Here is a 24,836-nt window from a genome sequence, read left to right on the forward strand (position 1 = left end):
TACTAGTATGCAACAGTGAAAATATGTTTTTTAAGTATTGAAAGAAGTGATTAAAAATGAAGTATCTTATAAAAACACAAAATATACTTTTAGGATCATGCTAGCTGAAGCTACTTTCTACCACAATTGCTAAATAGAATACACAGCCAAGAGTAACATGTTTACAGTACCGTACATGTTGTTATTTTATTTCAATTTACACTGAAAAAAATTAAAATCCAACTTTCTTTCTTAGAACTTTACTTTAAAACAACAATGGTTATATATTGAATGGAGACACTATGTTTGATTTGCAACATCTTGCAAAAATTCTCTGCGGTTTGTCTGTAATGTGTCATCTTCACCAAACATGGAGATCTGAAACCTCACCAGCTCTGACTGTAAAACTTCCACTGAACACTGAATTACTTCTGCACAAATTTGTATCAGCCACTGAAGAGAAGCGCTCTGGTTGGTAGAGGCATTCATTGGATCGACCAGTGGAAAGTTCTTATGCACACTTAGGACAATATCTGAAATCTCTAAGAGTTTTTTCTTATCAAACTTTTCATTTCCCGATTGGTTTAAATCAACTATCCTGGACAGTTTTTCTCTCACTCTCGTCTTCTTCTCTTTCTTGTTTCTTCTCCTGCTACTTGACAACTGGTGAAAATCCTCATCATTTTCGTCACATTTTTCATTGTCATTTTCTTTGTTATCATCTTCATCTGAACTTTCTAAGCAGGAACTGTAGATGGTGCTCTCATCTAATCCACAGTTCTCCAACTCCTGGACAAACGACCTGGGTTGTGTGATATACTTCAGGCTGCATGGTTTAAATGAAATGGTCTCTGGTTCACTTTCGGCCATTAATTTCTCATCATACTCCCCCATGAAATACCCCATTGGATCCTTCTCTAACAGTTCTACAAGTTCAAGAATCAAAGTTTTTATGTTATGAAAATGAATGGTCTGTATTACTAATGTGGTCTAACTGAATCCTTACAAAACAAAATGGATAAAAATCTCCAGAAGTTGCAAGAAACGATGCCCTCATGTATTTAGTGATGGCTTATTTTTCATGGGTTTTGTACATGTGCCCTTAACTTAACTATAAGTTTACATCCTCAATATATAAAAGACACAATCTTTTTTCAGTAATGTTTTCAAATTCCAATGAAGCTGTAAAAACCTATCATATACAAAATTGGCTGCAATAAATTTATATGCTTAATTTATACTTCTGTTATGTATATAAGAAAATACATATACTGTGGAATCATTAGATATCGTGGTGGCTCAATTTTCGTGGAATTAGTGAGTACCTCTCATCCACGAATTAATATCCCCCCAAGAATTAATAAATTAGGATAATAACGACATATTTCCTCTGAAGGTTTAAGAGGATACACAAAATTACGTCCCCACGAAGCAGTAAAATATAAGCAATCCACGAAAATTAATGATTCCACAGTAGTCCTTGCCAATATCTCCTCTCCCATTTGAAATCTATCAAATATCACTGACTCTATCAAAACTTCAGCGTCGTGAAATGACGTCCGCCATTTTTCTGCGAATACTTTTGGCACGTTGTAGCACCATGACATTACTGCATATTGGCACTCTTAAAACCATGCTAGTTAAATAAACTGTTTTAAAAATGAAAAATTCAGTTCGGTAAAACAATCTCACCAGCTGCCATGGACTCCCTCCCACTGCCAGGCTTGGGATGTCTTTTCTCCTTCTCTTTCACTTTCTCCAAAAGTAGATTAATTGGTCTTTTAATAGCAGATATGGTTTCCTCTCTCACTAGTCTATTTTCACATCTCTCTAGAAAGATTTAAGAGCCCAATACAAAATTTTTATTTACTATACTTAAAACTGAAACATACGGTAAATCACAAGTACATGTACACAAGTAAAATTCATAAGCAACTTCTGCGTCCAGATACATGTAGTATTTATTGCAAATACATGTGTATTAAATAGATATGCATATGCATTCTAGTGTATCCTGTAGGATAATGAAGAATCTGATGAAAAAAATTTACAAACACAAATACAAGTCAAACCACTGATTGTGTAATGTAGATGGAGACTTTACTTCTACAATTGTCGTTCATCTTTCTGACATTTTTCTTCAGGGATTTCAATTCCTCCACATATCTGTCTATATCTTTGACTGATCTAGGGTCACTAGAATTAAAGGAAAAGAAAGGAAATCATAATGATAAAATACGGTAATAATTACAACAATAATACAAATGAGTATGCAAATGAAAGCGACTAAAAATTTTCTAGGTTTGGATCCAGATCAATTTTCCACAGGAGAGGGTCCTATATAGTATTCCAAAAAAAAAAAATCTTGTTTAAATGGTACAAATTATTAAAAAATATCTTATCTCTGCTTTTACTGTACAAAGAACCTTGTATGTTAATAATAAGCCCATCTTGGATTTTTTTTGTTCTTTGTACCAAAATGCTAGTTGTATTTGACTGCAACACAAATACATGTACTGTAGATTCCTAAGTAAACAAGCGGAATTAATATTTTTTTGAATATCCGCGTAAAATCGTGAGAAGCACATCTCGCCGATTTTAAAATCTCGCTTTTATTTTGCTGACAGATGTTAACTAACTAAATAAAACTACGATAAAAAATTTAGCAATTATGATTTCATATTCTCGCGATTTGATGTAAAACAATAGAATCGCATAATTAAGTAGTCGCATAAATTAAGGAATCTATAGTACTTTATACAGTGACAGAGATGTAAACAGTACTTGTACTGAGTGTGGGCTGTCTAGTAGTGACTTACAACTGTGCGGTCAGGACACAGGAGTAGGTACCACTCAGTTTATGGTCGGTGGTGTAGGACACCCACTGGTCCCAGCAAAACAGGCGGTGCTCTGAAAGTGTACAATGCAAGCTATCCTTTAACAACATAACTTTAATGGCTTTTTTGAAAAATGTTCAAAAATGAATGTAAAAAATATTTTTAACATTTTCATCTAAAACAAAAGCTACCTTCCACAACATAGCTATAAGAATTGCAGAGAACATAAATCACAAATGCCTTATACATAATACATGTACTTTATGTACCAGTTCGCAATATTTTAAAAAAAAATTTACCACACAAAAACTAACAGTAATTTTCAATACCATTACAGTAGCTGTTTTTAATATTGATACAGATATTCACTTGATAACTTTCAGTGAGCATTCACATGGACATACCAAAGCCTGGAATCTCCATTATCTGTTTAGCACATTTGGAAAGCTCCCTGTGAAAGTGATTTAGCAAAAACTAAAAAAAAGTCTCAATCACATATATCAATATACAGTATTCATTAATGAAATTATGAAAACTAAATGCAGCATTTTATTTTTAAAATGGTGTCAAAATTATGGATCACTCTGTACTGTTCTATATTTTCCTCAAAAACAGTAAGGTATGAAAAAATATTAGACAGTCTCAGCCCTAATGTATTGTGTCCCATATAACTGTCTGATTATTCTATCACAAAGAACTTTGTCCAGGTAAAATTATCTAACAATCATTAAGAATATATGCACAGGTACATGTGTAAACAAATTGAGTCTTTGCCATGTAATCGAGATTCTGAACTTGCAATTGGTTACAACAACACCGACATACATATTTGTGACATAAATGGATGAACCAATGTTAAGAGAAATTAGAACCTTACCATTCCATTCTATCGTTCAGGCCCAGCATCAGCTGTAGCGTTGTAATGATGCACATCATGGCCAGGACTTCGTTGCTCTCACAGATCTCTATCCCCTCTTGTTCTTTGATTTTCTCCACTCTCATCATGTGCAATCTCTGGCAGAAACCATGCAACTCCGCTGTCAATTCAAAAAGAAAAAGTATGGATGGAATGCTGGATAAAATGAGATCAGAAAAATGAACTTTAGCTAAACACGAAACTGCAAGAGACCTTAAGATGAATTGTATTGCATTCATTGCTAATAGTGAAGGCCTTATTAGTATGGACTATTTTACAGTACTCTCGTACCTGGCAGATTTAGAAGAACAATAAACTTGCTAATCAGAACAGGTGTTGGTACTTGAATTTGGACATCCCTCAGTTCAAGATAGTCAAGTAGTTTCTGTGTGGTTTTGTACATTTTATCCACGCGTGGCACCTTGAAAAGGATAAATATAAACTACGTATTAAGATAATAAATATTTGGTAGCAGTGCAAAGTTTTCATCTAAATTAATGAAGGTACCGGTACAATCAAAATACTGTTAACAGGGAAATTTTCGCGCCTTTGCCCTCGTTGTCTGCAGGCAAATTTTCGACTGCGCAAATGGCAATGGCTCAAATTATCTCTCTTTAAACGCAACTTTGTCTGGGCAAATTCAAGAAGGGGCGAAACTGTTTGCAAGTTAAGAGGGGCAAAAATAACACAGGTCAAAAATAACCCTGTACACTGTATATAGATTTTTGGGGGGTAGATTGTCTTTCAAAATTTACTTACTTTTGTTTGAAAGGCATTGTTGTCAAGAAAACAAAACTTCATATTAGCTGGCAGTGTTGTGGACACCTGCATATAGGGAAGGAGACCTTGTTTCACCCACCTGGAGTCAGAGAAATGAGAATTTGAATACTGTAGATTCCTAATCAAAAGCAAGGAATTAATTTACGGTATACATTAAATCGCAAGGTGTGAATTACCTGGTATATGAAACATTGTAAATTTTTTTAATGTAATGTCATGCAGATTGTTACAATTTTTTATGCAACCCAATGTCAACAATTTTTTTTATATATTAGTGTATCAGCCGGTAAACTTTTTTCCACACAGGCACTTGACATTATATAGTTTTCTCATATTAAAAAATATATACCCTCTATACTAATAATTAGGTATAGGTTTTTTATTATGTGTAAAAACTATATACCATCAGGTGCCTGTAATATGGAATAAAATACATGTACCAGTGCCTAACAATGCTAGATCCATTGAATTTTAAAACACCTCAACTTCATACGTGTACGTAAGAAACAGACATCATTTTATATTAAGACTTCATACCTTACAATATCTGAAGCTGTGACTAGGCATTTTAGGATCCTCATTCCAAGAAGACAGAAGCACAGAGTTTTAAACATAGACATCCATTGTGTCCTCACCATTATGGTCACTTCTTTCTATGATATAAAAGTCAAATAACACATTTATCAAACAAGAGGCCCAGGGGCCACATCGCTCACCTGAGCAACAATTGCATTAATTCTGATCAAATTAGCATTACAGTTTCAAAATATCTTGACAACTAAGTACAGTAGATCTTGCTAAAAAAAAATTGAAAATCTGCCAATTTTTATCCACCTCTTTCTTTTGGTAAATACAAAGCCCCTTTTGTTGTTGTACCTGTAAGAAGATTTTTCTCTATTCCTATATACCCCCCCCCCATTTTGTGGCCCCACTTTTCTCTAGGGTATCATGGTTTCATCAAACTTATATCTGCATAACCTGTGCTTTCACACCAAGTACTGAGTTTTGGACCGAAAAACCTTCCCAGAATATTTTTAAAGATTTTCTCTATATATTCCTATATTAAAATTCAAACTGCCATCACGGACCCGCCCTACCACTAGGGACTGTGATTTTAAATTTACAATACCCGAGGATGCCTCTACACAAGTTAAAGCTTTTTCTGGCTAAATGGTCTTTAAAAAGAAGACTTTTAAAGATTTTCTCTATATATTCCTATGTAAAAATGCATCCCCCACTGTGGCCTCACCATACCACTGAACTATTATTTCAAAAAACTTGAATCTATACAATTTGGAAATGCTTCCACTCAGATTTGGGCTTTCCTGGCCTAATAGTTTTGAGAGGAAGATTTTTTAGAGATTTTCTCTATGTACAAAAATGTATCCCCCAATTGTGGCCCCACCCTATCCCCGGGGACCATGATTTGAACAAATTTAAATCTACACTACCTGTGGATGCTCCCATTTTAATTTGAGCTTTTCTGGCCAAAAAGTTTTTGAGAAGAAGATTTTTAAAGATTTTCTCTATATATTCCTATATAAAAATTCATCCCCCTATTGTGGCCCCACCCTATCCCCGGGGACCATGATTTGAACAAACTTGAATCTACAATATCTGAGGATGCTTCCACTAAAATTTGAGCTTTCCTGGCCTAATAGTTTTTGAGAAGAAGATTTTTAAAGATTTTCTCAATATATTCCTATGTAAAACTTGATCCACCAATTGTGGCCCCACCCTACCCCCGGGGACCATGATTTGAACAAATTTGAAACTACACTACCTGTGGATGCTCCCATTTTAATTTGAGCTTTTCTGGCCCAATAGTTTTTGAGAAGAAGATTTTTAAAGATTTTCTCAATATATTCCTATGTAAAACTTGATCCCCCAATTGTGGCCCCACCCTATCCCCGGGGACCATGATTTGAACAAATTTAAATCTACACTACCTGTGGATGCTCCCATTTTAATTTGAGCTTTTCTGGCCAAATAGTTTTTGAGAAGAAGATTTTTAAAGATTTTCTCTATATATTCCTATGTAAAACTTGATCCCCTTCTTGTGGCCCCTCCCTACCCCCGGGGACCATGATTTGAACAAACTTAAATCTACACTACCTGAGGATGCCTCCACACAAGTTTTAGCTTTTCAGGCCAAATAGTTTTTGAGAAGAAGATTTTTGAAAAATACCAACAAATTTTCAATAATTCTCAATTATCTCCCCTTTAAAGAGGGCGTGGCCCTTCATTTGAAGAAACTTGAATCCCCTTCACTTAGTGGTGCTTTGTGCCAAATTTGGTTGAAATCTGCCCAGTGGTTCTTGAGAAGAAGATGAAAATGTGAAAAGTTAACGACGACATCGACGACGACAACGACAGACAACGGACAAATTGTGATCAGAAAAGCTCACTTGAGCCTTTGGCTCAGGTGAGCTAAAAACACATAGAAATACACAAGAAGCACAATCACCTAAAAACACTCTCCTGATAAAAAGTAACCATCACAGGTCACTGTGACCTAATTTTGGTTCAATGTATTCTGAGGAACTAAGATGCATCAATTTTTAAAGTTTGATGACTCCTAGCCTCTTAGTCTCAAAAATATAAAGATTTAATGAATATTAATTTAAAAATTAGGTCAACTTAACCTGATGTTCTAACTTTGCATCATCTGGACCTCATGGTATCAATTTAAGAGAAATGTCTTAGACAGTGAAAGAATAATTAACTGCAAAAATAATGTCAGGAAGACCTATTTTTTTTGTAAACTTATCTTGAAGTCCCATGAATGCATCAACTAACCTAGGCCTCTTGGCATCAAAGATATATGGATTTTACAAACTGGCTGAATAATGTGAAAACATTATAATGCTAACCCTTTCAACAATACAGTTTTCCTCTGACCCCAGGAAGTCCTCATCGCTATCTGAATCTCCATTGATTGACAACTCCTCCAGTGGGTTGTCTCCCTCGTAAAACTCTTTACCCTTCAGGGTTTCCATCATCACTTGTTGCTCCTGGTACAGAAATAGGACAACATTTAGTGTTTTGAATATGCTTTTAAAAAGTCATTGATGTACATGTATTACATTAAATGATATTTGGTTACTAGTTTGCTAAACCTGTAGCTCAATCATTGAAAATTCAAGCAACCATGAATAACATTCTTACTCAGAATTAAAGTTTCGCAGTAAACTTGAAACCGCGCATAAAATACCCCTGCGTGTATGGTAAAAATATCAAAACTTAAGAGTGGTAAATCACACATCCGCACATTTAATACCCAAGCGTATTGTTTGACCATAAAAGGCATGTACTTAACCACCAGCGTAAATAACACTTTTACAGTAGTACTACTTGTACTTTTGTGCCATTTTCCTCACAAAATGTGTTTAATTATCTACCTGCAGCCTTCTGATCTTGGAGACCGACAGTCCAAATTTTTGTAGACGTTTCTTCTTGGACCTGACCAAAGGAACAACTGGATTCTCTATGGTAGGTGGGTATACTTCTCTACAATATCAGGGGTCAAGCACATCAAACACACAAACACATGTATCTTTAAAACAATATTTCACTTTCACTTTTTCAATACACCCATACCGGTATGGATTTAAACAAAAAGGCTGGAGTCTGATTTCGACGAGTTGGTAGTTTTGAAAGGGTTTCAGGAGATGTTCAAAATAAATAGGGACTTGGCGGGGACATTTTTAAAAATGTTGAGGGGATGCTTGATTTCAAGGACATCAGTGTTAAAAAGTATTAATGTATTGGTAGTTTGATATTACATATTGTATTAAAAACTGGCATTTAGTGTCAGGAGCTCAATTTACTGACTTCTTCATCTACTTAAATATAAAGGTAGTCAAATCTAAATTGAATCCAAAATAATTTAAAACAGGATCAGGGTATCAAATACTCCTGCTATATTATTGGTAAGTTTACATAGTAAGGTATTTCTGTTGCCTCTCAGTAAAAAAATATACATACCTATTTCTTTGGAATCCTGAGAATACAGTTTTTTGTTTGGCTTGATCCTCTGGGAATGCTATCCCAGTGAGGGAGAGATATTTACACCAGATCCTGAAAACTACATCCTGTAAATTGAATAAAAACATTACATTGAAAAAAAATATTGACTGACTGAAACAGAATATTGATCATAGTTAACAGTTATTAAAGAGTACATAAGATATCAAAAGTACTGTATATACTATAAAAGCAGAAATATTCATTTGTAATTTGATTTTATTTATTTTGTTGTTAACATTTAGAGCATAAAATTCAATTCCGAGCTTATAAAATGTTTCAATTATTTAAAGTTAAGTATGATTCCTTTCAGCTTATTTTTATTCAAATCACAAAACAATTAAAAATTTTATGGTATCCTATGAAAACTTTTACAGTTTAAGCTGCATGTCTTTAGCTCCCAGTCTTAAAAAATTCGAGGGAGCTACAGTATGTGTTAAAAAGTTGCAATTTATGATGCATAAAAAATTGTGCTAGTTTTTGGACTGATTAACCTTATTTCCACACATTCTGAGTTAGTACCATTATATTATTCAGGAAATTTACTTTCATTAGTGACATTGTCACTTAACTGACCTCAAAAAATGAATCGGATCAATGGTTGCCATTTTTACATGTAAACCAACTGCACCACTTCACTTTATGGGGCTGGTGATGGTGTTTAAAAGAATATAAAGGCAAGCAAAGTGATGGTTTCTGTGGTAAAATGTTTGAAGAATTTTTTAGAATGAAAATTTTGTACAGAATGTGTTCATCAATAAGATTAATCAGTGCATTACTATTTGTTCAAATAATTTACAATTTCGAGTTAAACGTACATGTACTTGATACCTTTAAAGCAGGGTCTGCTCCCATTGCAATAAGAGTTTTCACTTGCTTTTTGATAACTTTTTGGTAAGCTTCATATGTGTGCCATGGTCGACCAAACTCTTTCTCTAAAACAAACCAGTTACCATCATAGAGATATCATGGAAAAGTTGATATAAAGAAAACAATTATGATTCAATACCTTATTTTGTAGATATAATGCACTGAACTAGTTTTAAGCATTGACAATTTTAATCAGAATAAATTTCTATTCACCTATGTCTGTCAGTTGCCGAGTTGACTTTGTCTTGACCGTTTTTGCTTTGAGCCGCAATGACCTTGACGGTTGGGTATTAAAGTCATCCTCCACCTCTTCTACACGAAAAGCCTGAGAAAGAAATAATCATCACCAAACTCAATATTTAAAAATATATAATTTACATGAGTTGAATTTAGGCCAAGTTGACTCAAAAATGTATCATTCATGTAATACCTCTGTCCCATTTGTCTATTTCTTTCACTTTTTAACAATGTAAGTTAAACCAGAGACATGTTATTTATGTCTCTGGTAACAGGAAAAAACTAAGAATATGGAAAATCAGACATTGATTAGCATTATGCAATTCCAAACATTTGAATAAAATATTTCCAAGGTCAAGTGTCAGTCTTGTGTACAGCTCACCTGAGATTGTGTTTGACACGTTGTGCAATAAAAGAAACCATCAATTTCTTCATAGTCCTCGCCTTCGCATGTTTCACAGACTGGCATGCCGAAAGTTAAAAATATAAAAGTACCGGAAGATTATAGAGAGAAACTAAATTTAGAATAGTAACTGAAACGTCCGAAATAGTGAAAAACGAAAGTAAAACAAACATGTCGAAAAATGTTCTTCTTTCAAAATTTAAAGGCGCCTTGGTTGGTGCTGTGTTGGGCGATTGCATCGGTTCAGAGTTTGAGGGTTTATGGGCAAAAAGTATTGGAGTGGAAAAAGTCTTAAAAAGTATCGGTAAATTGGAGTCGGAATATGATCCTGCAACAGGTATTATACACATTCATATGTAGTACATACATACGTGTATTATAAATATATGCCAGATATACCGGTATATTGGCAAAGCAATTGCATATACTTTTATAGAACTGCTCATGACAATTCATTGTTCCTCTTCCTGTTAATTTTTCACAGAATTAATTTTTTTAATTGTTGATATAGGCCTATATTTGTAGGCCTACGTTACTTCTTAATTTCATCCGGATTATTTTTGAAAAATTTTATATAAAAAATACACAATCAATTTACTGGTCAAAGATGTGCTGTAATTGAAATGAAGCGGTAAAATCATTTTTCATTGACATGCCATCTCTTTTATACCAACACTGAGAAATTCCCAGGTTCTTGCATAGATTTATAATGAGAAAATCTGACATCTTTTTCCATTAATTTGTAATTCACTAATAGAACACCTCTCATAATATTTGAACATTATCATCCAGGGCTGCGTTCAAGAGCGTAGCTGCTACGTATGGCTACGTAATTGAACGGTAAGCTAGCCCTATGCTGCTACGTAGATATTCGTAGCCTAAATATTTTATGCTAAGCATCAAATTCAAGATGGCCACCTTAGTTACCACTTTGTAAATTGTAACAAACATGAAATCTATTCTTTTAGTGATATTTTGTTCATCCCTTAAGTTATTATGAATTTTAACATGTATATTTCCACTTGAAATTAAAAATTTTTGTCGATGTAATAAGTCTTTAGTTGAACATTTTAAACTTCAAATCTGAGACCTAGCGGTCCATTCAATAGACCTAGATATCTACGACCTAGCGGCTAGGCTAGCTGCTACGATCTTGAACGCAGCCCAGGTTACTTTCTTGTTGTTTGCAATGATATAGCAGAGGTTGACTTTTGATTTTTTAGATCTGTCTTTCAACATGTGTTCAACTTGTAAAAATATAGGGTGCATTTCAAATGATAAATTTTTGGATGTTAATTATTCCTTCTTGTGGAATTATATCATTTAAATCCTGCAGTATTGATGAAAATTGAATAATTTAAGAAAATGTGCTACATAAATAGTACATGCATCTTGGGAAGAGTATAAAGTTATCATGCTGAGCATCACATTTCCTTCCATTACTGCTGCATGTAGCTAGGACATTCTTTGATTAATTTCCTTATTCCTTATTTTTAAAAGGAGTTAATTGTTTAACAAGGCTTGCAAAGTGTTCCTGAAAATAGACAAATCTTATAATCTCCTTGCTAACCACTGAGTTTTATATATAAATTCCAGATGGCAGAGAGGCTGACAAACAAGACAAGCTATTACGGGATTACACAGATGATACAGCTATGGCCAGGAGTGTAGCCCAGTCTCTGATTGAAAATAAAGGCTTTGTTGCAAAACACATGGCAAAAATGTACTTTGCATTTTCATTCACAATTTTTTTTTTTATTGAATATTCTAAATGAACAATGATTGCTGGTAGGAGTTTGTCTAATTTATATGTAGATGTAACGAAACATTGTTAAAAGGATGTGGTCTTAATTTAACTGAGAATTTTCAAATTTTAATTTTTCACAATTTAGATTTTTAAATTTTGAAAATTTAATTGTAATTGTAATTTTAGGTAGCAAGGGATAGTTTGGATAATATTTTTGTAATTATTTAAAAATTGAGGGTTGCTGTACTTGAAGGCTTATGAGTGTTGCTAAAATTCATAAAATGATTTTTAACCATTGTTTTTAGTTAGAGGGATGTTGTTGAAATTGGTATGCAATTTGTATATGCCTCTAATGCTATTAAGTACATGCGGGGAATCAGAAGTAAAATACAAAACTTCCGGCTATGACTGTTGTATTGACTTTACATAGTGAAATTGCAAGTTATAGATGGGAGGTAAAATAACACGAAAAGTTAATTGGTGGATGGGACATAGTAAACTATACATTGATAAGTTTCTGACATATAATGGTGCAACATGCCCATGATTTATGTCAACCTTTTGTAGGGAATTAGCTGGAGGAGGTATAAAAAGCTGAAAAATGGGCAAAATATGAAATGGGTCTAAATCTCAGAAAAACCAGTATGTAGAAAATTTTACACGTTTTGACCATTAATTTTCCTGGTTGATAATGAATGAAAAAGATTTTTTTATTGTTGTAAGGTTTTCAGAAGAATATTTTAAGGACCCGTACCGAGGTTATGGGGGTAGTATCATCACTGTGTTCTCCAAGCTGAAGGATGCAGAATTCGCAGATCCATATAAGCCAGCAGCAGAACAGTTTGACGGGGAAGGTTCGTACGGAAATGGAGGGGCTATGAGGATCGTTCCAGCCCCACTGTTTGCCTACAGACAAAATGATGTTCAGCATTTGACAGTCAGTATACATTGCACATTTTTCAACGGTGTAGAATTTCTTCATATTTGTACAACAGAATTTTAATTTAGATTTGAGTATTATGGCACACAGTCACACTGAATAAAAATATGAATTTTGTGGTAAAATTTCTGATTTTAAGCTCATTGAGGCAAAGTCGAAGAGGTTAGTCAGACTAATTACCTCATCATTAGCTCGGGACCTGGTTAAAGTTTTTGAAGCAGGTCCTGTCTCTTGGTTACTACTGGTCCTATCTTCTTTAAACTTGCATGGATGGTTCGTCTTATGATACTTATATGCTTGAATGCTGAATCTAAGCCATAGGTTTTGGATGCTGGATGAGGATAAGGTTCTTTTAGCAGGTTAAAGTTTTTGGAACAGGTGCCCTTTGATGGTCCTAACTGTGAACACCATTCTTGCATGGCTGGTGTATTTTATGTAACTGATGCAATTGAAAGGCTTGAATGCTGAATTTGAGCCATAGGTTTTGGATGCTGGATGCAGTTAATGTTTTTGGAGCTGGTTCAAGTTTTTGGAACAGGTGCCCTTTGATATACAAATCCTAGTAAATTATCATTGGTTCAACCTTAAACCAATTTGGATAGATGATGCATCTTGTGATACTGATGCACTCCACAGCATTTGATGCTGAATCTAAGCCAAAGGCTTCAGATGCTGGAGGAGGATAAGGTTTTTGGGGACCTGTTTATGTAATAAAGTTAGAATGCTACACCAACATTTTATTGTACAGTATATGTCACTGGGTTAACAGGTGTGTGACTGTTCATCAACATATCAGGTCTCAATAGCTCAGTGGTTAGAACTTTGGCAGGGTGCGCCAGAGGCTCTGGATTCTAGTCTTGGCTGAGACTTTACTTTTCACCACCTTTTACAATTTAAGTGCCCAACGTACAAATCCCACGTTCACCCCCTTGGAACATGTTTCACAACATTTCCTTAACTGGTATAATTCTACTCGTAAATTTTAGGACGAAAATTTCCCGTTCACAGTATATCTTATTTTCATTATTACATGTATTTATTAGGAATTAGTTGAACAAATAACTAAGATTACACACTCCCACCCCTCAGCAATAAATGGTGCAATATTCCAAAGCTTTGCGGTAGATCTGGCATTAAGAGGATCAAAGGAGGTGGATACAGGAGCATTCTGTGACGAACTGCAGAAGAGAATAATGGAAAGAGAAAAAAAAGTCACCGAGAAGATCAAAAAAAGGAAACTAGAGGAGGTTGAAGCAGAGGAGGACAAGTATGTACACATACATGTATTTAACTGTTACTAGGATTGTATGCATTGTATGTGTCCCTTCAAAAATGTGTTTTATAAAGGGTATACTTTTAATGATCATTGTGTATTACCTTGTTATGATCTTTAAAGCCCAATATAAAAAAAAAGTGTTTTTAATGCGCCTCCGCTTATATACTCATTTAGTGGTAGCTGATCTAAAATATCAGTTTTAATTAGATTGATTTGGAGCCTGCTCTGTGGGTGCCCTATAGTGATCCGTCTGTCCATCCATCCAGCTCTCCTCCATTTGATCTTTCATCTGACATCAAGATCAAATGTTATGATCATATCAAATCCATAACTGTGTAAAATCCATCTTGACCACTTAATTTCTTCCTTTGGCATTTATATGGTCCAATTTTCATACACAGAAAGGGTATACATGTAGTATTGCAGTGACCTTCAATCAAATTTAAATTTCAAAGGTCAAGGATATTGGACCTGTGAAAAATCCTTATTCAGACTATATATTCTCCAATTGGCTTCATCTGGCTCATACTTACTTAACATAAAGAGTGCTTTAGGGTACAGGGTGTGCAGTCTACCTGAACCAAGTTTCTAGGTCAGAGGTGAAGGTCAAAGCATATCTCTTAGAAATCCAAATTTAGACCATGATTTCTTTCCTCTTGGCCTAATTTTGCCAAAAGATTGCGTACAGGTAAAGGATCTTAAATCAGAGGTTAAGGACAAACCAAATCACTTTCATCCTTCATTAAGGTAGCTCACTTCATAAAGGTTTATACATGAACTTTATATCGAACAATCTTATAGAATATTCCCACTTCGATATTGCTTATTTTTTCCCTGTATGGCTTGTCTATTTCTTGACTTGCGCATCATGCTGTCTTTCATTATCAAGTCACTTTCTTGATTTAAGCAATTAAGGTACACATGTATAATGATCCACCTTAAAGTGGGGCCTATTTAGATGGTAACCATCTCATTGATGTCTAGTTGTGTATTGAACTAAATAGATCAGTGTTTTATCCCACAAGGATATAATGTATTAAACAAATTGCATTGTATTGTGGTTTTCAAAGCAATATTAAATATAGTAATATGCACGTAGTCATTTTAATACAGCACAATAGTAATATAAACAAGAGGCCCAGGGGCCACATCGCTCACCTGAGCAACAATTGCCTTTATTCTTATCAAATTAGCATTACAGTATCAAAATATCTTGACAACTAAGTACAGTAGATCTTGCTAAAAAAAATTGAAAATCTGCCAATTTTTATCCGCCTCTTTTTTTGGGGTAAATACCAAGCCCCTTTTGTTGTTGTACCTGTAAGAAGATTTTTCACTATTCCTATATACCACCCCCCCCCATTTTGTGGCCCACTTTTCTCTAGGGAATCATGGTTACATCAAACTTAAATCTGCATAACCTGTGCTTTCACACTAAGTACTGAGTTTTGAACTGAAAACTCTCCCAGAATATTTTTAAAGATTTTCTCTATATATTCCTATGTAAAAATTCAAACCGCCATCACGGCCCCGTCCTACCACTAGGGACTGTGATTTTGCAAACTTGAATTGACACTACCCGAGGATGCCTCTACACAAGTTTAAGCTTTTCTGGCCAAATAGTCTTTGAAAAGAAGATTTTTAAAGATTTTCTCTATATATTCCTATGTAAAAATTCATCCCCCATTGTAGCCTCACCCAACCCCTGGACTATTATTTAAACAAACTTGAATCTATACGATTTTAGGATGCTTCTACTCAAATTTGGGCTTTCCTTGCCTAATAGTTTTGAGAAGAAGATTTATAAAGATTTTCTCTATATATAAAAATTTATCCCCCATTGTGGCACAGCCCTACCCCCCAGGGACCATGATTTGAACAAACTTGTATCTACATTATCTGAGAATGGTGATACGCCAATTTGAGCTTTTTAGGCCAAATAGTTTTTAAAAGAAATTTTTTTTAAAGATTTTCTTCATATATTCCTGTATAAAAATTTATCCCCCAATTGTGGCCCCACCCTACCCACGGGGACCATGATTTGAACAAACTTGAATCTACACTATCTTAGGATGCTTCCACTCAAATTTGAGTTTTCCTGGTCTAAAAGCTTTTGAGAAGAAGATTTTTAAAGATTTTCTCTATATATTCCTATGTAAAACTTGATCCCTAAATTGTGGCCCCCCTACCCCCCGGGGACCATGATTTGAACAAACTTGAATATATACTATTTGAGGATGCTTCCACTCAATTTTGAGCTTTCTTGGCCGAATAGTTTTTGAGAAGATTTTTAAAGATTTTCTCTATATATTCCTATGTAAAACTTTGGCTCAGGTGAGCTAAAAATAAATAAATACTGGTAATGGTACATGGAATATAAGGTATAATAATGTAGTCCTTTTTTTCATCTGACAAAAAAGGGAGATCGAGGGCTGCATTATTGCAATTAATGGAATATGACTGTGCTGTTTTTGTATGTTTCTTGTATAATTAGGGAAACAACACGTTTTGATTTTCCCTATGCAAGCATCACAGACGACATAAGGAAATATGCCTTACAAGAGGACTTACCTTCCACGGAGGAAATCACAGGGAACTTGGGTAGTCCTGTTTTTTTGGTCAAAATTTTTATCATCTTGATTTTCAAGTGCATATTATTTACATTCAGAAAGACATAATGAAAAATTCATTTTCTTTTTAAAACTATTGAGAGTTGAAATTTTGTGTCAGTGTACATACATGTATACCGTACTTGTATTTACGCTCTCAGTTGATAGTCCTTGGGCCTGAAGTGATCAATGCAAGTTTCAGTCACAAGTAAAATCACTTGTCAGTTGATATAGTATATAGCCCTGTGTCTATTTGATGATAGATGAAGACAATTTTTTTTTACTTTCTCCCTCAGGAACTGATATTTCAGCCTACAGATCGGTTCCAACAGCTGTTTATTCATTTCTGAGAGCATCAAAACACATTGACAAACTGGAGGTAAAATAACATAGTACAGTAATTTGTTTCTCTTACAATCTAAATGCAAAACTTTTATACTTCAGTAAATGTAATGGTGTCATTCCCGAAAGATTTCACATGTTGGACTACAAAAGGTGCATTATTTTTAAATTTTTAAAAAAAATAAAGTTATGAAACAAAATAGATGGGTATTGAGACTAGGGTAAAATAGCTAATGACAGATACTAAAAAATTTTTAAAAATGTTTGCTAATGAAACTACATGCACTAGTATTTACCTAAATTACAAGGCTAGTTCAAACATAAATGGAAAGTGTATCCGTGTTTATACTAACAAGGAGGAATTTATTCCAAATTTTGTTAAATTTTATTTAGGACAGAAACTCGTTTGAAAAGACCATCATTTATGCCATTACCCTGGGAGGTGACACAGACACCATAGCAACAATGGCAGGTGCTATAGCAGGTGCTTGCTATGGCATAGAGGCTATTCCAAAATCCTGGCAAGCTGGCTGTGAATCTGTGGAGGATGCCTTGAAGTTTGCGGAACAGCTTTATGAACTGTCCTCAACTAGTGAATGATTTATTGCTGTAGTATTCACGAACCCATCTAACCAATGAATGAGGATAATTTCAATGCTAAATACAATTTAATACTGTAAACTGTAAGTTTGCATTGTGGAAATTTTCATGAATTTTACATTGAAAATTTATAAATGTCTTTACAAATTTGAACAGTTCAGAAATTTGGTACTTGAACTGATAAAAGAATTGCAGTGACTGTAACTTCTGCAATGTGCAGCTACTATACCGGTACCGGTAGTGATATTTAATACTGGTCTTTGAAATTCACCCAAACAAAACTGTGCATACAGCATTATTGATTCAGTGCATGCCAGGTATTCTGCTCCACTGTTCATTAGTGTCCATACTACATGTACCGTACATGTATTTGCAAGTGGAGTGGACACTATTTCCTTGCTTGCAACAATCCTTTCATTATTGACATTACCTCATATATTTGGACATTTACAGTGTACATTATTTTATTAAAAAGTAGTTGTTATTTTCCTTTTTTTTTAATATTACTTACTTATTAGTTACACTTTCTGTTTAGGAATAAACCTCTGATAGCGTGACATACCTCTAAGGCCGTCAAAAGTTTTATAATTCTCTGAGATCAGGAAGAATTGTTCTTTGAAGAAAAAAAACCCACAACTTTAATCTACAATCCATAAGAACTTGTGATATTTGTGGTTATTTATGGAATACCTGGTATATTCAAGATACTCGAAAGACCATTACTAAAATTATTAGCCACATGTAACTTGAATATTCAATATTTGCGGTATTTAGAATCACAGTTATTAATTAAAATCATGTTTGAAATTTTTCTTTTGTTTCTCCATCTCTCTTATATTTAAACAGCTTAACTCATTACATGTATTTATATTAGATGACATTTATAAACAACAAAAAACACAATTTACTTGTATATCATAGTGGTATTCTTATACAACTGCTTTATAATAATTCACTCTTTATATATGAAGCAGAGGACATTTCATTGACTGTGATAATTCTACATAGATGAATATTAAAAATAAAATGTATTCATTAAAATTGCTGTCTTCCTCTTTCATTGTTACATATTAAAAATGGTACTGTATGGATACTACAAAAAAACACATGTACATGTACACATCACTTCACTTCATCCTCTGTGTCAATGTACTAATTGTTGTTTGACTATAAAATGTAATTCTGTGCACTGTTTAGCATTATGCATATAAAATGGCTGTCAATCAGTGGGCCTTGATGGAAATTGTCTCAGGCAATGAAGTCTAAAGGTCTGTTGAAGCCACCTCTTCTGTTCATGTACTGTCTGCAAGTATAAAAGGATTCCTGATAAATAACCCACTTTATTAAAGCAGGATTTTTTATTAAGTCAAAAATTCAATTGATTTGCAATAGGGTTTGAACTGGGTTGGGTTGGAACTGGGAGTGGTGGTGGGCGCTAAACTTTGGTGCAAAAATCCTCCCCACTTTCAATTTGCTTCTGATGCCACTGATTTGTAATTGGTTTAATAAATACGATTTTCTCTAGAATTTAATTTTAATTGTAAATGTTAATTTGTTTATATTCATAAGATTTAGCACGTACTGTTTAGGTAATTTAAAGGTTCAAAAAAGATAAGCATAACAGTACATGTGAATTTAGGTTTAAAAGGCTTACCTGTATCTTCGCTTCTTTGGTATATTTGCAACATAAATATCATTTCCTTTAACTTTTTTACCCTACAAAGTAAGACATTTAATTCGTATAAGGAATTCTGATTTTCATGTATTCAAAATAAGAATATTAAATCAATTTAAATTTTGAACATATTTTATTGAAAAAATTCATTAGAATTGGACAATAGGCATTGCCTATGTAAATCTTCTCCTTGAAATAAGAATATATGAAGAACATGTAAACTACTGTAAGTCTGAAAGTATCAACTTTATAAAATGAGAGCATGCAGATATTATTACCTTGGATGAATCAAAGTTTCCAAAGCCCATAATTTTCATCATATCTGCTTCATCCTGAGGCAATCCTTTTAAATCTTCCTCTAAAGAAATTTAATATTTTTTAAATGCTGATACACATATTTTCCATTTTACAAAGAATAATTTTGGCTTGCAAATTGATGCATTCAAAACCACATTGTCAAAGGGAAAATGCAATTTTCCTGAAAGTTTTCATTCTATTGCCATTGAATAAAATAAAGAAAGTCCAAAAATTCTTTCATAATCTAATACTGGTTACTGTATTAAGGTGGTATGGGACATCTGTTGATATTAATATGGATAAAAGTACATTTCATCAAAATACTTTCACAATTTAAGAATTTTTAAATTTTACAATAATTGACCAAAATGACAATTTTATGTTTTTTTTGAAAGGCAAAAACTATAAAAGACCCAGCAGGATTTGAACTTATGACTTACAGATTCGTAGTTAGCGCTCTAAAACCATTATGCTACGCTGTTAAGAAACAAATTCAGGAAAGAAAAAATTTACAAAATTTTATTGTTTATTTTGATAGGAAGTATGTCACAAAATTGATGTGTCCCATACCATCTTTAATGTGAATATTCACTCCATGAATTTTCTTACCATACCTGATATTTCTGGCTTTTGTAACACTACTTTTTCTGCCTGCTTTGGTTCTCTTTCCCTCTCCTTTTCTTTTCTTTCCCTGTAAATGACAGGAGATAACGTCATAGGTTGTTTTGTTAAATATAATTTATTTTTTTTTGCGGGGGAGGGGGCACCACAAGCAAAGGCTCACTAGATTACCCCACCGCTTCCAACAGAATTTTTAGCAAGTGTTCATGAGCACCCACCCTGCTAAACAGGCCTATCATGTACTGCATTTTAAATAAAAGCATTGGGATTTAGTGTTCTCTTACAGTTACAAATTTAGATGAAAAAATTGTACTACAGTACACCGGTAGTTTAGGTCATAATAGTTCTAGGTAAGCTAACTGTACTTTTAAATGTCAACAAAGTGTCATAATGATACACTGAATTTTATTTCACATACATGTACACATGATACAGCAGTGGGTTTATATTGGTGTAATTCAGCTTACTTGTGCCTTGGCGACCTTGATCTGTGTTCCCTGGTTCTGTGAGGTGACCTAGATTTCCTTCTAGGGGACCTGGAACGACTGCGTCTGTGTCCTGAAAAATTACCATGTTATAACAATACACCATACACATATGCAGTAAATCAGGTACATCTATAATAACAATATGCTATTTATATCTGCAAGATTTGGAAGCAACCTTTGCTGGGTGATATCTTAATAAATGTCATAGACCAGTGTTTTTTTTCACATACTGACAGAAACAACTCTAAGTATAGTCTGTCTCAAGATATTTATGCAGCACATTTGGACAATTTTTAATAAAAATACACATACCTGTGAAAGAAATGCAATTGAAATAGTTGAAAGGGATAATTTCCAAGATAATTTCATTGACCCATTATCATCTTTCATTCAGATAAATTCACAGGAACACAAAAAGTTTCCTTACGGAGATTTATAATAGAGAATGTTAATGTTTACATCTTTTCTCAATTCGGAATACACTTGGAATACAAATTGCAATTTTACAATGTTATCATCCGGGCTTACTGCAATACAAAATCCCTGTAGACATCACATTTTTCAGCATTGAATTGAAACCTGATAAGCTAACAGGGGCATTTTGACTGAGAAATCTTTGAAATTTTTCATACTTTTGAATGAACATCGTTTGAACCCCGAGGTATTTATAAATATTATGCAATTAAGCAAAATGTAAATCCAAGATATCTTGGGACAGAGTATAGTAAGAAATAAGAAATATGTTGTTGAACATTGTTAAAAATCACTACCAAATCTCCTTTTCATTAATTAAAAAAACACCGCATATTATATTTGGTTTACAGCAAATATTCAAAGTCAAAAAGGAGAAGAAAAATAACCAGTATTCAATTGTTGATACTTTATCAATTTTATGAATGACATTATAGTCGTGAAAATGAAATATATAGGTATTTACTTCTTCTTTCTCTTTCCTTCGAGGATCTTCTTTCTGCAAAAAGATTGAAAAGAAATCCAGTTAATTAAAAGACTCATCAAAACAGGCGTTAATAAATTTCTTTCATTTTTCCATTTGATTCACCTCTTAGCAGAGAATGCTGGAGAAAACGTACCCAGGAGAAAACGTACCAAATTTATAGGGTACGTTTTCTCCAAGAGAAAATGTACCCTATGAAAATAATAAATAATGGTTTTCACAGATATTCTTAAATGAAACAAAATAAAATATACCATGAACATTTGTATCATTTGTTGCTGTTGTTCTTAAATGCATACAATAATTTGTAACATACACATAACGAACATGGCCTGAGCATTTTAATTAGTAGACAATTAATCCACCATAAACGGAACCGTTCAATAATTAGATTTTATTGCAATCTCATTTGGAGAACTAAATGATGAGTATCTGAAGAAGTCGATATCGCATTTTTTAAAACCTTTTTTTTTTTAAAATTATCTATAAAACAAAGTTGCTTTAATAAAACCAAGTCCAAGTCTTTTAAATATTTGTTTGATTCATATATATGGAAAGTACTACGAGATGTAACATTGAACAGTCAATTTGCTTCCGACGCCACTGACATGTATAATGTGTGGAGAGTGAATATTTTTACCTCATGCGCAGGGAGGAAATACATAATATTACATAATAATAACTGCTCAGGTATTTAATTGATTATCACTATAATTAAAATCAGGCAATCTCGCATATCAATTCAATTTCAATTCTTTATTCGCTCAAGACCAATTCACTGGTATTTGAGATTCAAAATCAGTATATACAAATGTACACGAATACAGTCAAGGATCACATGTACAGTAGAAGTAATAATGACAAAAAAGGTTAAAGTCACAATACAATAGGTTGTTAAAGTTGGTTTCTGGAAGAACAGACTTTGAAAATTTTCTTAATAAATATTGACAAGTTTTTTAGTTTTTCTACATTAAAAGTATTCATGCGCTCGTTAAATTTTATAATATTTGGGTTTTCATAATATCTCTTGGGTAAAAACATTTTTCTGTTGTTTACAAAATGTGTACATTCTAAAATATAATGAAATTCATCCCCAATACTATTAGAATCACACATTGTACATTTTCTTAAATGTTTTTCAATATTATGCCATCTACCTGTTTCAATGGGGAATCGATGATTACATGTTCGTAATTTTGTAAACGTGATCCGTAGATCTGTAGGTAAAATCAACAGGTACTTTTCTAAATTGAGATTTGTTTTAAAAATTCTATAATTAACACATTTTGGTGAGTTATCTACTATACTTCTCCAATCTTGTACAAATTGATTTTGTAATATTTCTTTAACTATTGACTTAAGCCAGTTATAACTACATATTGTTTGATTTTCCCATATATATGACAACCCGCACGAGTTGAGTATATCATGTATACATTTTATCCATGGATGTATAAAAGATCCATTTTCGTAACATCTATAAAAATAACAATAGATTACACTAGTGAGTTTACAATCGTGGGCTGTTAAAACTTTTGCCCAGTACATTATCATTTTAATTTTAACAGAGAGTGACAATGGATACCTTCCAGTTTCTCCATACACCATACAATTTGGAGTACTAGATTTAAGATTAAGAATAAATTTCAAAAATTTTAACATGTTTAAATGTACCTTTTCAATAATATCTAAATTTTCGTAACCCCACACTTCGCACGAGTAAAGTAAAATTGGGTTAATGACCTTGTCAAATAGGTCTAACTGACAATTAATTGGTAGGCTAAAATAACGTATTTTTCGTAAAATACCATATAATGCCTTTGACGCTTGTTCTACTAAATGCTTTTTAGCATTATTAAATTTTCCACTTCTTGATAAAACAAAACCCAAATAGCAAAATGATTTTACGTTTTCAATAGTTACACCTTTATACAAAAATTTATGCTTTGACATTGCACCTTTTGAAAAAATAAGGATCTTTGTTTTGGCTTAATTGACATTAAGTTTCCATATATCACAATAATTTGCAAACACATCTAATGCCTTTTGTAAATCAGGTGCAGATTCAGATATCAAGACAGTGTCATCGGCATAAAAAAGTAGACAGAGTTTCAACATAGCAAATAAATCATCCTGTATTTGAGGAGAAGGACAAGTAAAACCCTCTATTTGGTTTCTTAATAAATAATCTTCCAAATCGTTAATAAAAAGAGAAAATAAAAATGGTGACAAATTTTCTCCTTGTCTTACACCTATGTTACACATAAAAAAATCTAATAAATGTTGACCAATTTTTACCTTTGATTTAATACCCTTGTACATGTTAATAATAAATCTCAAACATTTTCCATCTATCCCACTTTTAAGAACTTCCATCCATAGTCCATCTCGCCAAACTGTATCAAAAGCTTGCTTAAAATCAATGAAAGCACAGAATAGTTTCCTCTTATTGTTTAGTGCATATTTACAAAGAAAATCAATGACAAATATATTATCTGATGTACAATAACCCTTTCTAAAACCTGTTTGTGCTTCATTGATTAAGTGTATTTCGTTAGCAAAGGTGTTTAAACGGTCACATATTATACTAGTAAAAAGTTTTCCTAAACAACTGAGTAATGTAATAGGTCTATAATTTTCATGTTGACTCCTGTCGCCCTTGCCTTTGTAAATTGGCTTATTAGCATCGTCTTGTCTTTTCTTCGGGGGAGTTTTATTTTTTAATAGAGACACTCAAATCGGTAAGGCTACCGATAAATGGATAATTAGAAGAAGCAGGCTGATAACACTTTATGAAAGGTCATTCGTACTAAAATAAAAGTTGCTACAATTATTATAAAGATATTGTTCATAAAATGAATATATTTCTATGCATTGAAATATGCATAAAAGTAGCGTTTGAAAATTATTTAAAAATATTAAAAACTATTAATTAGTATAATTATGATTTTCATAGTTTACGTTTTCTCTTGGAGAAAAACGTACCTGCAGAAAACGTACCCTAGAGATTGGGTACGTTTTCTCCTGATACCTTCGCAGATAAGCTTTGCATTGATCATACATTATATTAACACAATAACGTTATGAGGAAGAGTATATACGTCCGTGATTATAACAATACTATTTCAATACCTCTTTTTGGAGATCTGGACCGAGATCTTGATCTTCTCGGCATATTGTTTGTTCTTTCTGACTTCCTTCGTTCAAAAATCGTACAGGAAGTGAATAGTGAAGCAAA

At 33.3% G+C, this 24,836-nt stretch overlaps 3 protein-coding genes across 3 annotated transcripts; 1 reads left to right on the forward strand and 2 right to left on the reverse strand.

The window, feature by feature from the left end:
- Positions 1-160: 160 nt before the first annotated feature.
- On the reverse strand, positions 161-10,179 carry LOC128181760 (uncharacterized). Its single transcript, XM_052850277.1, has 15 exons — positions 10,028-10,179; positions 9,622-9,733; positions 9,370-9,473; positions 8,500-8,606; positions 7,914-8,022; positions 7,386-7,526; positions 5,050-5,165; positions 4,492-4,591; positions 4,024-4,153; positions 3,694-3,853; positions 3,221-3,267; positions 2,799-2,889; positions 2,084-2,175; positions 1,672-1,809; positions 161-905 (listed from the first exon to the last, which is right to left on the reverse strand). The coding sequence occupies exons 1-15, from the start codon at positions 10,112-10,114 to the stop codon at positions 280-282; spliced, it is 2,160 nt and encodes a 719-aa protein (XP_052706237.1). The 5' UTR covers positions 10,115-10,179; the 3' UTR covers positions 161-279.
- On the forward strand, positions 10,177-18,653 carry LOC128181761 (ADP-ribosylhydrolase ARH3-like). The gene is made up of 7 exons (XM_052850278.1): positions 10,177-10,385; positions 11,645-11,771; positions 12,519-12,732; positions 13,779-14,002; positions 16,506-16,612; positions 16,917-16,999; positions 17,356-18,653. Exons 1-7 carry the CDS (start codon positions 10,220-10,222, stop codon positions 17,560-17,562), a joined length of 1,128 nt encoding a protein of 375 aa, XP_052706238.1. The 5' UTR covers positions 10,177-10,219; the 3' UTR covers positions 17,563-18,653.
- Positions 18,195-24,836, reverse strand: LOC128181763 (U4/U6.U5 small nuclear ribonucleoprotein 27 kDa protein-like). Its single transcript, XM_052850280.1, has 7 exons — positions 24,731-24,836; positions 21,581-21,613; positions 20,623-20,713; positions 20,149-20,225; positions 19,516-19,595; positions 19,217-19,278; positions 18,195-18,865 (listed from the first exon to the last, which is right to left on the reverse strand). Exons 1-7 carry the CDS (start codon positions 24,771-24,773, stop codon positions 18,811-18,813), a joined length of 441 nt encoding a protein of 146 aa, XP_052706240.1. The 5' UTR covers positions 24,774-24,836; the 3' UTR covers positions 18,195-18,810.

The sequence above is a fragment of the Crassostrea angulata genome, chromosome 4 (genome assembly GCF_025612915.1).
Source record: "Crassostrea angulata isolate pt1a10 chromosome 4, ASM2561291v2, whole genome shotgun sequence".
NCBI lineage: Eukaryota > Metazoa > Mollusca > Bivalvia > Ostreida > Ostreidae > Magallana > Magallana angulata.

What these genes read in the sequence shown, in the direction of transcription:
- LOC128181763 (XM_052850280.1), bottom strand. Translation starts at nt 24,773, where the DNA reads ATGCCGAGAAGATCAAGATCTCGGTCCAGATCTCCAAAAAGAG. An exon ending in GAAGGAAAGAGAAAGAAGAA is followed by an intron (nt 20,714 to 21,580) that starts GTAAATACCTAT and finishes GTAATTTTTCAG; the next exon opens with GACACAGACGCAGTCGTTCC. An exon ending in GAAACTTTGATTCATCCAAG is followed by an intron (nt 19,279 to 19,515) that starts GTAATAATATCT and finishes CTTACTTTGTAG; the next exon opens with GGTAAAAAAGTTAAAGGAAA.
- LOC128181761 (XM_052850278.1), top strand. Translation starts at nt 10,220, where the DNA reads ATGTCGAAAAATGTTCTTCTTTCAAAATTTAAAGGCGCCTTGGTTGGT. An exon ending in ATGATGTTCAGCATTTGACA is followed by an intron (nt 12,733 to 13,778) that starts GTCAGTATACAT and finishes TGTATTTATTAG; the next exon opens with GAATTAGTTGAACAAATAAC. An exon ending in AACACATTGACAAACTGGAG is followed by an intron (nt 17,000 to 17,355) that starts GTAAAATAACAT and finishes AATTTTATTTAG; the next exon opens with GACAGAAACTCGTTTGAAAA.
- LOC128181760 (XM_052850277.1), bottom strand. Translation starts at nt 10,114, where the DNA reads ATGCCAGTCTGTGAAACATGCGAAGGCGAGGACTATGAAGAAATTGAT. An exon ending in CGTGTCAAACACAATCTCAG is followed by an intron (nt 9,734 to 10,027) that starts GTGAGCTGTACA and finishes TTTCTTTCTCAG; the next exon opens with GCTTTTCGTGTAGAAGAGGT. An exon ending in CCAAGATCAGAAGGCTGCAG is followed by an intron (nt 7,527 to 7,913) that starts GTAGATAATTAA and finishes TTTCTGTACCAG; the next exon opens with GAGCAACAAGTGATGATGGA.